Source organism: Marmota marmota, unplaced genomic scaffold (assembly GCF_001458135.2).
Source record: "Marmota marmota marmota unplaced genomic scaffold, marMar, whole genome shotgun sequence".
Lineage (NCBI taxonomy): Eukaryota > Metazoa > Chordata > Mammalia > Rodentia > Sciuridae > Marmota > Marmota marmota.
In genome coordinates this window covers 7796122-7809354 of record NW_026000076.1, presented here as the reverse complement: position 1 = coordinate 7809354, position 13233 = coordinate 7796122, and the positions used below count along the sequence as shown (strand labels likewise).

The window sequence follows — 13233 nt, the reverse complement described above, 5'->3', positions numbered from 1 at the left end:
TGTGTGTGTGTGTGTGTGTGTGTGTATGTATATATATATATATATATATATATATATATATATATATATATATATATATATATATATAATTTTTTTGTAGTTGTAGATGGACACAATACCTTTATTTTATTTATTTATCTTTACGTGGTGCTGAAGATTGAATCCAGGGCCTCACACATGCTAGACAAGTACTCTACCACCGAGCTACAACCTCAGCCTGTTAGTCTTTCTTAAATGTTGCAATCTTTATGGTTCTTTACTAGGTCTTCTCTTTTCACTCTATCTGTTCTTAAAAATTGATTTAGTCCCATGTCAACTATCATTTTTCATGTGAATGACTCTCAAATCTGTTTCTAGCTTAGCTCTCCCTCCTGATTTTTCAGTTACATCCAACTGTGTGTAGGGCAATTATACTAGACATTTTTGTAGACCTCTAAATTTGGTTATTTCCAAAACTGAATTTATCCTTCTCTGTTTCCCCAAACTTGTTTTTCCTTTACTGCTCCTACCTAACTTTTCTCCCAGTTGTTCAAGTCAGAGAGCTGGACATCAGTTTTGACTACTTCCTTCAACCTTCCCCTTTAGGATCAGTGAAGTACCAAGGTAGTTGATCCCTTCTCTGAAAATATTTTAAGCTCTATCAATTCTCCCCATTGCTACTGGCACTACCATAACTTAGGCCATCATTTTCCTTGAAATATTACAAAAACAAACTAATGAGTCCCATTATTCATCCTCTAATTCCTTCTCTACATTGCAGCCAGCGAGATCTTTATGAAATGTAATTCAGATCATTTCACTGAGTAAAGCCCTCAGTGCCTTACCAATACTTTCAAAATAAAATATAAATCCCTAAATAGTGAAAAGGTCAGTATGATTTAGTTTGTACTTAGCTCTTTAGCCTCATCTCCCTCTATACTACTTGCAACTGAACTCTAGACATACTGTATTATTTCAGTTCCTTTAAAGATCTTTCTTCTCCCTACCTCTCCCTTGGGATATCTGAGTATTTTTTAATACCTCGATATATTTTTCTATCTCTCCCATTGGCCATTCTGTTCTCAGATACCTCCATACTTGGCTTATCTTTTGGGTCTCAATCACATCTACTAAGAATCCTTTCCTGGCCCATCGAATGAGGCTTCTGTATACTTTTGTTTAAATCTAAACTGAGCATTTAAAAAACTTTTTTTTATTTGTTCTTTTTAGATATACATGACAGTAAAGTGTATTATACACATTATGCCTACATGGAGTATAACTTATTCTAACTTGGATCCCATTTTTGCAGTTGTACATGATATGGAGTTTCACTAGTAGTGTATTCATATATGAACATAGGAAAGTTATGTCCAATTCATTCTACTGTATTTCCTATTTCCATCTCCCATCCCTTCCCTTCATTCCCCTTTTAAACTGAAGCATTTTTATACTTCTGTCATAGAAGCACTCATCACACTATATTAAAAAGGCCTGTTTTACTTATTTGTATCCTTCGTTCAACTATAAATTCTATGAGGACTGGAAATAAAACTGTCTTATTTATCACTGTATTTTAGCCCTGGGAATAGTCTTAATATTCAATGATTACAGAAGGAAAAGAGAAAGAAAGGAAGGGAAAGGGAGAAGAAAAGGGGAAGAAGGGAGAATGGGAGGGAAAACATGTCAATAAAAATTATCTTCTCAGAGAAGATGGTGACTATTTCCTGCGTCATTCCTCTCCCTGTTTTCAGACATTCTTCTTGTTTAGACTCATGCCTTAAAATATTTATTCTTATAAGAGCCCAGAATAGGACTTTTCTACGATATAACTTAGGTTTAAGAATAGTCACTTAGTGACTAGCCTAGAAACCATTAGACTCTCATTTTTTTATCTCTTGGAAGGAAGGCTCTTGTTCTTCTAGATTCAAGAATCCAAATCAACTTCAGAACTTCCAATCCAATCCAGCACAGAAGGAGCAAGGATTCCTGCCCACCCAGGGACATGCTGCAAATGGGCTCCTGTGGAGCGCACCCAGATGTTTTCTTGGGGTAGGGTTTAATGGCGCAGGCCTATAATCACAGTGACTTGAAAGGCTGAGACAGGATGATTGCAAGTTTGAGGCCAGGCTTGGCAAATTAGGGAGACCCTGTCTCAAAATAAAAAATAAAAAGGACTGGGGGTGTAGCTCAGAGGTAGAGTGCCCCTGAATTCAATCCCCCAGTATAGAGGAAGAGCAAGAAAAGGGCAAGAATGTCTAGTTCAGTTGTTGCTGAATTAAGCTAAACTCATATTCTTCTCATTTTCTTTCTTCATCTTCATTTCTCTCTACACTAAAAAAAAAAAAAGGTTTAAAAAAAAGGCTAAAGGGAAAGTAGGTTTACAGATTGACTATAATGGTCATATTTCTATTCAAGTCCACAAGTAATTCTAAAGTACACTGTGAATACCTATCTAATTGAGATACAAAATAAGTGATATTTATTCATTTAATTGCAGAACAAAGGATAAATGTTATTAGTACTAACCTTGAGACGTTTAACTGGAGGAAGAGATGAAACAGCATTCCTGTTTCTTAAATCAGATAAATATGAAGAAATTGTTGATTCTTTAATTTCTGACTTCTGTGCAACTCCAGTTTTACCTATAAAAATAAATTTCAGATACTTTAGGTTAAACTTTATGCATTGTTCATATAAAGCCAAATTTCTTCAAAATTTCAAATCTAATATTTATTTCATGTTGCCCACAGAAGACTGAATATTATATGAGAGTTATAAGTTGCATGATATAAATATCATAGACAGATAATTAGGATGTCATTACTATTTATCAAAGACTTTCAATTTTTAATGCCTAAAATGAACTTGTTTTATGGAACTCACAGCAGTCATGTCCACATGTATGTTTATTTTTACAGTGATGATTACATTCTCGGTTCCCAGGTTTTTTGCAGAGAGTTATTCCTAAATCAATATAAAAAAAGACCTATTTGTTAGGATAGCTATTATAATTAACTTAATATAATTAATTTTTATCTAGTTTCTTTTCTCTCAGACAGACAAAAGGATTTTGACTTCACATTTCCTCAAGTGTTAACCCATACAATTAAAAAAGTATTTTTAATAACAGTTCCTGTCCCATTAATAGCCCTAACCCATTTTCACAAAGAATATCTAGCCATCTATAAATTTATCACAATCTCTCTGGTATAAACAGAATCAAATACAGTGAAATATAAGTAACAAACTTTGTCTTTAATGAAGTGAGAATGAGGATAGAGATTTAAACATTGCTTTGCTTTATCCTTATGCTTGAGAATCTGGAAAGAAGCAAACCTCATGGCATTTTGATGGCACTACTGACTCATTAGTAGATAGGACACCATTCATATTTCATAAGTGTTAAAAATAAATGCATTAGGGATATAAAAAATTTGATATTTGAATTCAAAGAAAGGAAAGATTGCTTCCAGCTTGACTTCTCTAAGCTAGAATTAACATACCCATATATATAATTTATTCCTCATTTATTGTACTTTGAATAGGCTTTTTCTTGATCTTAATTCTGACTAGTAACATGGATAAGAAGAGAGATATTTAAATTGGTCCTTGAAGGATAGACAGGATTAGGATATAAAAAGGGGAAAAAGAGAAGATATTCCAGATAGATGACATATTATTTATATTATAGGAACCAACATCGGCTTATTTTTGCTAGAACACAAATTTTAAGTGAAGTAGAAATGTTGGAGATAGTAGAGAGTTTTTAAAGACTTCTACAACCTTTCTTAGATTTTTTATTCTTCATTTTCAGAGTCACTCTTCAATCAACTTTCAGTCAAGTCATGATACACCTAGACAATGATAATATATGTCTAGCAGTGTGGGATAAATGGATGAGGCTGCTCCCCAGATGAGGCTGGTTTCTGTTTTTTTAAAAAATATCTATTTTTAGTTGTATATGGACACAACACCTGTATATATGTATGTATGTATGTGGTGCTGAGGTTTAAACCCAGTATCTCACTAGTGCCAGGCAAATGTTCTACCATTGAGGTATAAATCCAGCCGGGGGCTGTTTTCTTTTGTGGCCTTAATCAGTACCTTATCAAGGAATTAAGTACTGATAAAGTAATTTTTAAAAAATCCCTGGTAGCTGAAAACTGACAGGTAAACCACAGTGTTCCCAACTAAACATAAACAACTTGGAGAATATAAACAATATACAATGTTATCATAGTGGAAGACAAAGATTACTATGCAATTATTTCTGAAACTAGATAAGAACACTCAAGAACCACAAAAATAATGAAATATCCCCCTCTTCTGGCTAACACAGATGACTACTATTTTTAAAATCCACCTCCAAGATAAAAAGACCAAAATAACCCATTTTTCACTTCCCAAAAGTATCCAATTTAGAACTAATCTCTGCTTTCCCTACACCCTTCTAAGAATCACCCAACATAAGATGAAATCCTGTCAGTTTCTCCCAACTTCCTGAGATGATCGATAGTTCAGCTGGTATTATATTCTTGTTTGCTGAAGAATGTTAGATAAAGCTAACTTTCTTCAAAGGCAGCTGTATTCCTAGGAGTCTTTGGTTGAAAGGCTTGTTGGCATTATACTCTGTAAGGAGTGCCAAGACTTACTTGTTTGGAAGTTGTGCCCAGAGTCATGGTCTCATTACCTATAACTTAGATGGTATCTGGTTTCTTTGAAGTCAATTCTTCATGCTTCATATATTCCATATACTGTTGCTTAATTAATCCTCATAAAGTTCAACTCTGATTAGATAATTTGCCCACTTATCAACATTAGTTACTTCGCACTGACAAAATTAATTCCACATCCAAGGTCCTGCATAATCTGGAATTCCCTTTATAGCATCAATATTAATCCTACAACCATCAAAACACGTTCAACTGCCATTCTTCAAATAATCCCATGCCTTTTTCTGACTGTATCTTTGATATTACCTCATCTTAGAAGACCCTCAATTTCTTGTCTATCAGAAGCTTATCAACTTTTAAAGCAACTCAAATGGCACCTCTACCACAAATCTATTGTGATCACTTCATCTGAAGTAATTTCTTTCTCCTTTGAGTCCTTGTGGCTTATTCCTTGTACATTTCGCTTACTATATGCTACCTTATATTTATATAGGTAAAGTACAGGGCACATTAGAGTAAAAAAAACTTGAGTTCTAATGTGAACTTTTATCTGAAAAACAATATAAAACAAGAATTAAAAATAATACCTGTTGGGGCTGGAGTTGTGGCTCAGTGGTAGAGCACTTGCCTAGCATGTGTGAGGCACTGGGTTCAAGTCTCAGCACCGCATATAAATAAATAAATAAAATAAAAGTCCACCAATATCTTAAAAAAATTTAAAAAAATAATACCTGTCACTAGCATAAAAACAGACACAAAATCAATGGTACAGAATAGAAGACACAGACAAACCCACACAGATATTATCTTATCTTTGACAAAGGTGCCCAAAATATAAGTTGTAACAAATTGTGCTGGGAAAACTAAATATCGATATGGAGAAGAATAAAACTCTATCCTATAGCTCACCCTGCACAAAAGTCGATTCAAAATGGATCAAAGACCTAGGAATTAGACCAGAAACTTTGTAAATACTAGAAGAAAACCAAGGGTCAACACTCAACATATAAGTGTAGGCAATAACTTCTTCACTAGGACTCCTAATGCTCAAGAAATTAACTAATGAAATGGTATCAAATTAAAAAGCCTCTGCATAGCAAAGGAAACAAGTGTGAAGAGAGTACCTACAGAATGGGAGAAAATCTTTGTTAGCTATTTTTATGTCAGAATTAATATACAGGGGGTTGGTGTTGTAGCTCAGTGGTTGAGCACTAGCTTAGCACGTATGAGGCACTGGGTTCAATCCTCAGCACCACATAAAAATAAATAAATAAAATTAATATACAGAATATATAAATAACTCAAAAAATAACACCCAAAATAAATGAATAAATAACCCAATTATTAAATGAGCAAATTGATTAAACAGACATTTCTCAAAAGAAAAATTACAAATGGACAACAAACATGAAAATGTCCACCCTTTTTAGCAATTAGGGAAATACAAATCAAAACTATACTGATAGTTCATCTCATTACAGCTAGAATGGCAGCAATCAATAATACAAATAATAAAGCTCAAATGGATGCTGGGGAAAAGGAATACTTTTATGCTGTTGGTGGGACTGTAAATTAACCACTGTGAAAATTAGTATGAAGATTACTCAAGACTAGGAATGCAACCACCATATGACCCAGCTATACCCCTCGTTGGTATTTAAAGTCAGCATACTATAGTAATACGTGAAAATCCATGTTTATAGCTACACAGTAGCCAAATTATGGAAGCAGCCTAGGTGACCATCAATGGATGAATAAATAAAGAAAATTATATATGTGTATATATGAGATAATTTTATTCACCATAAAGAAGAATGAAATTACGTCATTTGCAGAAAAATGGATGTATCTTGAGAGCATTATGTTAAGTAAAAAAAAGCCAAACTCAAAAAGTCAAGAGTCATATTTTCTTTCATATGTGGAAAGTAGATAGAAAAAAAGGGGAAAAGGCAGTGAAAATAGAAGGAAGACCAACAGAATAGAGGAAGGGGACCACAGGAGGCAGGTTAGGAGATAAAAGGGAGGTACTGAGGAAAAAAATTAATTAAATTATCTTCTTATATTGTGTGCATGTATGAATGTGTAGCAACAAATCCCACTATTATGTATAATTACAATGGACTAATAAAAGTCTTAAAAAAATACCTGGTCTCTCTAACGTCAGAAAGGTAAAAAGAGAAAATAAACTTAAGTATAAAAAAGTATTTTTAAATTAAGTGAAAAAATAATATATTAATGTGTGTATCATCTATAATCTTACATTAATTCAAGATTATACAAATAATCATAAAATTAAAACCTCTGATATCTGGGGTTGTGACTCACAGAAAGAAAGCTTGCCCAGCATGTGTGAGTCAGTGGGTTTGAGTCTCAGCACCACATAAAAATAAATAAAATAAAGGTATTGTGTTCATCTACAAATAAAAAAATATTAAAATAATAACCCTCTGAATATCATGAAGAAGAGGGACACACTATACATATCACCATGCTATGTGATGATGAGGTGTTGTCCTAGTCAGGAATGTTGGGCAGAGGATTGAAGAAAGAGTGGGAGTTAAAAAGGCAAAGAAATAGGAGAAAGAGTTTTAGGCAGAGGGCACAGCACATACTAAAGCTCTATGAAAGGAAAAGCATAGCCCACTGGAGAAATCAAAATATTAGTTTGGCTGATGCAAGCAAATAAGAGAGAGTACATGAGACTACTGGTAGAATAGATAGCTTATTGTGTAGGGGAACAGCTCTACCATAGGCACCCTGGCAATTGCATGTTTTCACATAGACCATGTTGATAAGGCTCAACTACTGGCAGAATGGCCTACCATCCTCCTTGGAAGATAGGCAGTCTTATGAGGAGCTCTTTCTCATTTGACTCCTTAGCTTGTAGGAGGCTCCCTATCTTGCATGAGGCTGCCATGAAGCAGTTTCTCATCTGCTTTCCTGATTCCAATAAGGCATGAGACTTTCCATTTTTCCCATTTCAGACACAGCTGCAGGATAGAGTTCCTACCTCAAAAAAAGCAACCCACCATTCATGTTTGGCCCCTAAGGTCCAATGTCATCCTGTAGGATGAAGGGTGTTGAGTAGCTGATACCATGCTGATTATGCTTTGCTGTTTGTATAAGTATTAAACTGAGTCTCTTATGTCATTTCCAGCCAACTCTTCAGAAATGAGGCAAGATCATGTATAAGCTGCCATCACATTGTTGCTTAGGCACAGGTTGACCATATGACTGTGTGGAACCCTGTAGGGCATGCTAATGATTTAAATTTTAAGAGCTATAGGAAGTCACTGAAGTGTTTTTAACCAAACAAGAGACATCTCAGATTTGTATTGTGAAAAATATTACTCTAAGAAAAGTAATATGGAGAAGAGATTTGAGATAGAACAAAATGGATGCAACAAAACTAGTTAAGAAGCTACTATAGGAGTCTAGGCAAAAAAAAAAAAAAATGATGTTAACTCAGTCTATAGTAATGGTAGTAGTAAAACCAGAAAAATAGGCTGATTTGAGAGACATAGAAAGTAAAAATATTTTTAATGAAGAATCAAGTGAAGTGTTTTTCTTTCTTAAGCAGCACACTGCCTCCTCTGAAGTTTTATTGCTTTTTTTTAGTTTAGCAATATCTACCTTAAATTTTTTAAAGTTTACTCAATACTTCAGGGTTATATAGAAAAATATAAGGAAACACCTTGCCTGTTTATTTCCCCTTCACAGATACCTCCTTTCTTGAGCCCTACATCCTCTTCTTAATACAATGGAAGCCTGCCTTATAGCTGTCATCCTGGAACTTCCTTTCATTAAGCTAAATAAGCTGAATTCACTATACCTGAATTCTTTTGACTTTTTCTTTCCTGGTAACTCTCTTGTTTTATTGGTGCTCATCCTGAAGCAACTACCTAAGAATGAATGTATAAGAGTGAAACTTAAGAACCTTTGAATGGGAAAATAAACAAGGAGAGATATGAATTACAGTGGATGGGGTAGAGAGAGAAGATGGGAGGGGAGGGAGGGGGGATGGTAGAGGATAGGAAAGGTAGCAGAATACAACAGTTACTAATAGGGCATTATGTAAAAATGTGGATGTGTAACCGATGTGATTCTGCAATCTGTATTTGGGGTAAAATTGGGAGTTCATAACCAACTTGAATCTAATGTATGAAATATGATATGTCAAGAGCTTTATAATGTTTTGAACAACCAATAAAAAAAAATTAAAAAAAAAAAAGAACCTTTGAATGTACTGAGTCTTTATTTTACTTTTGCACTTAATTAAGAATGTGACTGGATATAAAGAACACAGGATTGAAAATCATTTATTCTTTGGAATTTATGTCCATTATCTTCTAATATCCAATTTGCTCATAAAAGACCTTAGTTTTTTTCTTGGAAACATTTATGATTTTCTGTTTGTCATGATGTTCTGAAATGTTGTAATTATGCCTTATCTTTCATTCACCCTAATTAGTATTAAGTGAGCCTTTTTGAGGTGCAGATTTGTAGCTTATTTTAGATCTAGAAAATTTTCTCAATATTTTTCTTCTAATTCTCATTTTTCTGGAATATTTGTTAGTCAGATAGTAGGCTCCTAGATTGCCTCCTTTGTCTCTTAAATTCACTCTCTCCCTTTCTTTTTCTTTCATTTAGTGTTTTTGTTTTTATAATTATAGTTTACTTCCCTGTACTTGCTCTTGTCCTTTTTTCCCCTTAGGAATCCTATTTAGTTTTATGGTTGCAATTTAATCTTTAATTTCTCTGAAGTTAATATTTGAAGTTTTATATTGTTTTATTACATTTCTGAATTATTCTGTTGATGTTTCATCTACTATTTATTTACATTGTTCTATAATTTTCCTCACATATCTGGTCATCCTTGGTTGTTTGCCTATAAGGTATTTCTGTTACATTTTCATTTCAATAAGAGAAAAGTAATTAATGCAGAGGTTAAATAACATGGTCAAGACCATACTCTTAATAATGAGCAAATTTGGCATTCTAATTCCTGTATTCTAATTCCAGAGTCTAATCTCTCAACAATTTTGCCTCTCTGGTAATACTAATTGTTTTAGAGCTACTCAAAGGATTCATTTAATGTATTTAGAGAAGGAATTTATTATTTTGGGAATGGGAAAATTAAGAAGAAATGCCTTGCAAGTTATTTTTTCCAATAAGGGATAGAGTTGCTTTGTCTCTTAATCCAAGGACTTCACACACAACTGCATTTTTAAATATCGCCACAAGATGGTGTACAATGACTATGCACAAACATTTGCTGCCCGCAGCAAAAACTGACCCAGGATATGGATGTCTATCAGTTTCTAAGAGCTCCCCAATATTTCAAAGCACAGTTGGCACATCTTGTCAGGAATAAGAATTGTATACAAGTCCATTAAGAATGCTAGCACATGGATGTTACCTAAATGTCAAAAAATTTTTTCCCTGTATTTTTGTTAGAAATGGTACTTAGACCTAGGCAGTAGGGCATGCCTATAATTCCCACTACTTATGAGGCTGAGACAGAAGGATCACATGTTCAAGGCCAGCCTGGGAAACTAAGGAAGTAGCTCAGCGATAGAACAGCCCTGGGTTCAATGCCATGTAGTATGTAAGTGCTTCTTCAGCCACCCTACATTCTGAGAATAATCTGAATTTGTCTTATTAACAAATATGGAGATTGATAATTTAAAAAAATAAGGCTCTCAGAGAATATTAATCTAAACCACACTTTTCAGTATACTTTCAAGATAGCAGATCCTATATTATCACAATCTGAGATGCATAAAGTTTCATAGTTATAACACATGAAATTTTGATTAACATGTTTTTACAGCCCCCAGTTCTAAGTCAAGCAAATTTATTAATGATACTAACTAGAAATGTATTGAATTATATGCTCTGAAATAAATATAAGACACTTTCCAATAATATAGTGGTTCAACTTAATGTTTTTTCAATTTTATGATGGTTAGAAAATGATATGTTTCAGTAGAAACCATACTTTAATTTTTGAATTATTCCAGGGGTAGCACTATGTACACAATATGTACACAATATTCTCTCTTGTGATGCTAGGCAGTGGCAGTGAGATATAGCTTTATCAGCCACATAATTATGAGGGTAAACAATAGATTGTCTACAGTGTACTATGTTGCTAAGCTATGATGTTCAGTAATTTAGTATTAAGGTGCATTTTTGATTCATGATATGGGCTTATCAGGATATAACCTCATCATCATAAGTCAAAAAGCATCAACATTAGTTTGTATAATTTAATAACATGATCTGACAAGAGATCAGAACAGCTGAAATTTGGATTGTGTTACAACTGTAGTAGGGTAAAACTATGGTCTCTTCTTTGTGTTTGTTACTAAGAAAGAGAATGTAGACAGTGAATATATGTTATGTTTAAAGGTATAAAAATATTTTTTTATTTGAGAATATATGAATTTTCATGTAAAAACTGAACTGTACAATCAGGATGTATGTAAATTCACAAGATTTGGGATGGGTGTATAGATATATATGCAAAAGGTGTATATTTGTGTGTGTGAATGTAATAAAACATTACTTGTCTGATAGAGTGCATGATCTGTCTGCTTTCCACAGGATTTTCCTGAGTATAAGGGGAACTTCTGCCTATAAAAAAGGCTCGTGAGAGTAGAAAGTATAGCAGACATTCCAGCTTTCACTACAGGTGCAAGTAAGAGAAACAATCAAAGAAACAATTCAAGCCATTTTTAAAGAAATAACTGTTGGTGAGTAGAAAAAAATATGCAAACACAGGAGAGAGCTTGTGAATGGCTGCCCTTCCCTGTGTCTTCATGTAGTCTTCCCTCCATGTGTGTCAGTGTCCTAATTTCCTCTTTCCATAAGAAGACCAGTCATTTTGGATTAGAGTCCTTAATGATTTTAATTTAATTACCTTTTTATAGACCCTCTCTACAAATACAGTCACATTATGAGACTTCAACATATGAATTCAGCCTACAATACCCAGGAATATGTATTGAAATTTTTTTTCTCATACTCCATGAGTTGCCTTTACTCTCTTATTGGTGTATGTTGATGAACAGTTCTTAATTTTAACACAGTCAAATTTACCAAATGCTTTATAATTAGAACTTTTTGTGTGCTATTAAATCTATATATTCCAAGGCCTGAAAAATCTGTTTTTCCTCTAAAAGTTTTATTGTTTCTCTTTTACATTTAAATCAGCAATCTATTTAAAAGGAAGTATTGTTCAGAGTATGAGTTTGGGACCAAGATATGATCTATATTAGTCTATTTTCTGTTGCTTTAACAAAATACTGGAGGCTGGGTACATTAAAAAGAAATTTATTTAGTTCAGTTTTGGAGTATATTGAAGCTCAGAGGAATACAGTGGTTTAGCCTCTGGTTAGGGACCATTTCACTATATCACAATGTAGAGGAGAAGTGAAAACTACCTGCAAAAAGAAGGGGGCAAGTATGTGGAATGGACGCACTTTATAAAAACCTGCTGCTCTTGGAAGAACTCACTTACTCTAGGAGACCAGCATGAATCCTTTCCAAGGGTACGCATGACCCAATCACCTTCCATTATGCCCCACCTTTTAAAAGTTCTATCTCAAAACCACAAGACTATAGATCAATCTTTCAGGATATGAATCTCTGGGGAACACATTCAAACCATATCCAGCACAATTTTGTTTTCCAATATGAACATTCAATTAATCTAGTCTCATTTATTGAAAGACTATTTTTTCTCTACTGTGCTTTGTCATAAATCATTGCTTATATAACTATAGGTCTGTTTCCGAATCTTAATCTATTCTATTAGTTAATGTGTCTATCCTTATGCATACATCAAAATCTCTTAGTATCTATTGATTAAGAGGTCCTGATATCTAGTATAGTCTCCCAGATATATCTTTCTTCAAGACTGTCCTGAATATTCTTGTTATTTTGAACTTTCACATGAATCTTATAGTTACCTGTTGTTTCAGAAAAAAGCAAACAACAATAACAACAAAAAACCCACTGGGGTTTGGGATCGGGATTATATTGAACCTAAAGATTAATTTGAAGAGCCGCCCCCTCCCCCTGCGTCAGCAAGGTAGAGGGAACTGTGACCATCCACAGAGCAGGCCCAGTGGCCTGCTGAGGGGCAGAGCCGCCCCCCACCCCCAGCGCCTGCCAGGGAGGCGGAACGGTGACCACCGGCAGAAAAGGCCCAGTGGCCCACGGCTGAACAGAGCTTCCAATCACTCCTGCAAGGTAGGCGGGCCTGCGACCCACCAGCAGAAGAGGAGCAGCGGCCTGCTGAGAGGCAGAGCCGGCCCCTCCCCCTGTGCTGGCAAGGTAGAGGGAACTGTGACCACCCACAGAGCAGGCCCAGCGGCCTGCTGAGGGGCAGAGCCGCCCCCCACCCCCCGCGCCTGCCAGGTAGGCGGAACTGGGACCACCAACAGAAAAGGCCCAGTGGCCCACAGAGGGGCAGAGCTTCCAATCACTCCTGCAAGGTAGGCGGGCCTGGGACCAACCGGCAGAAGAGGAGCAGCGGCCTGCTGAGAGGCAGAGCCGCCCCCTCCCCCTG

At 35.0% G+C, this 13233-nt stretch overlaps 1 protein-coding gene across 1 annotated transcript in view; it reads right to left on the bottom strand.

The window, feature by feature from the left end:
- Positions 1 to 13233, bottom strand: part of Hfm1 (helicase for meiosis 1) — a 94559-nt gene that overhangs the window by 16318 nt on the left and 65008 nt on the right. Inside the window, exons 30-31 of the mRNA XM_048814471.1 lie at positions 2866 to 2946; positions 2509 to 2624 (exon numbers count right to left, since the gene is read on the bottom strand). Of these exons, the coding sequence (XP_048670428.1) occupies positions 2509 to 2624; positions 2866 to 2946 (197 nt within the window). The remainder of the gene's footprint in view (positions 1 to 2508; positions 2625 to 2865; positions 2947 to 13233) is intronic.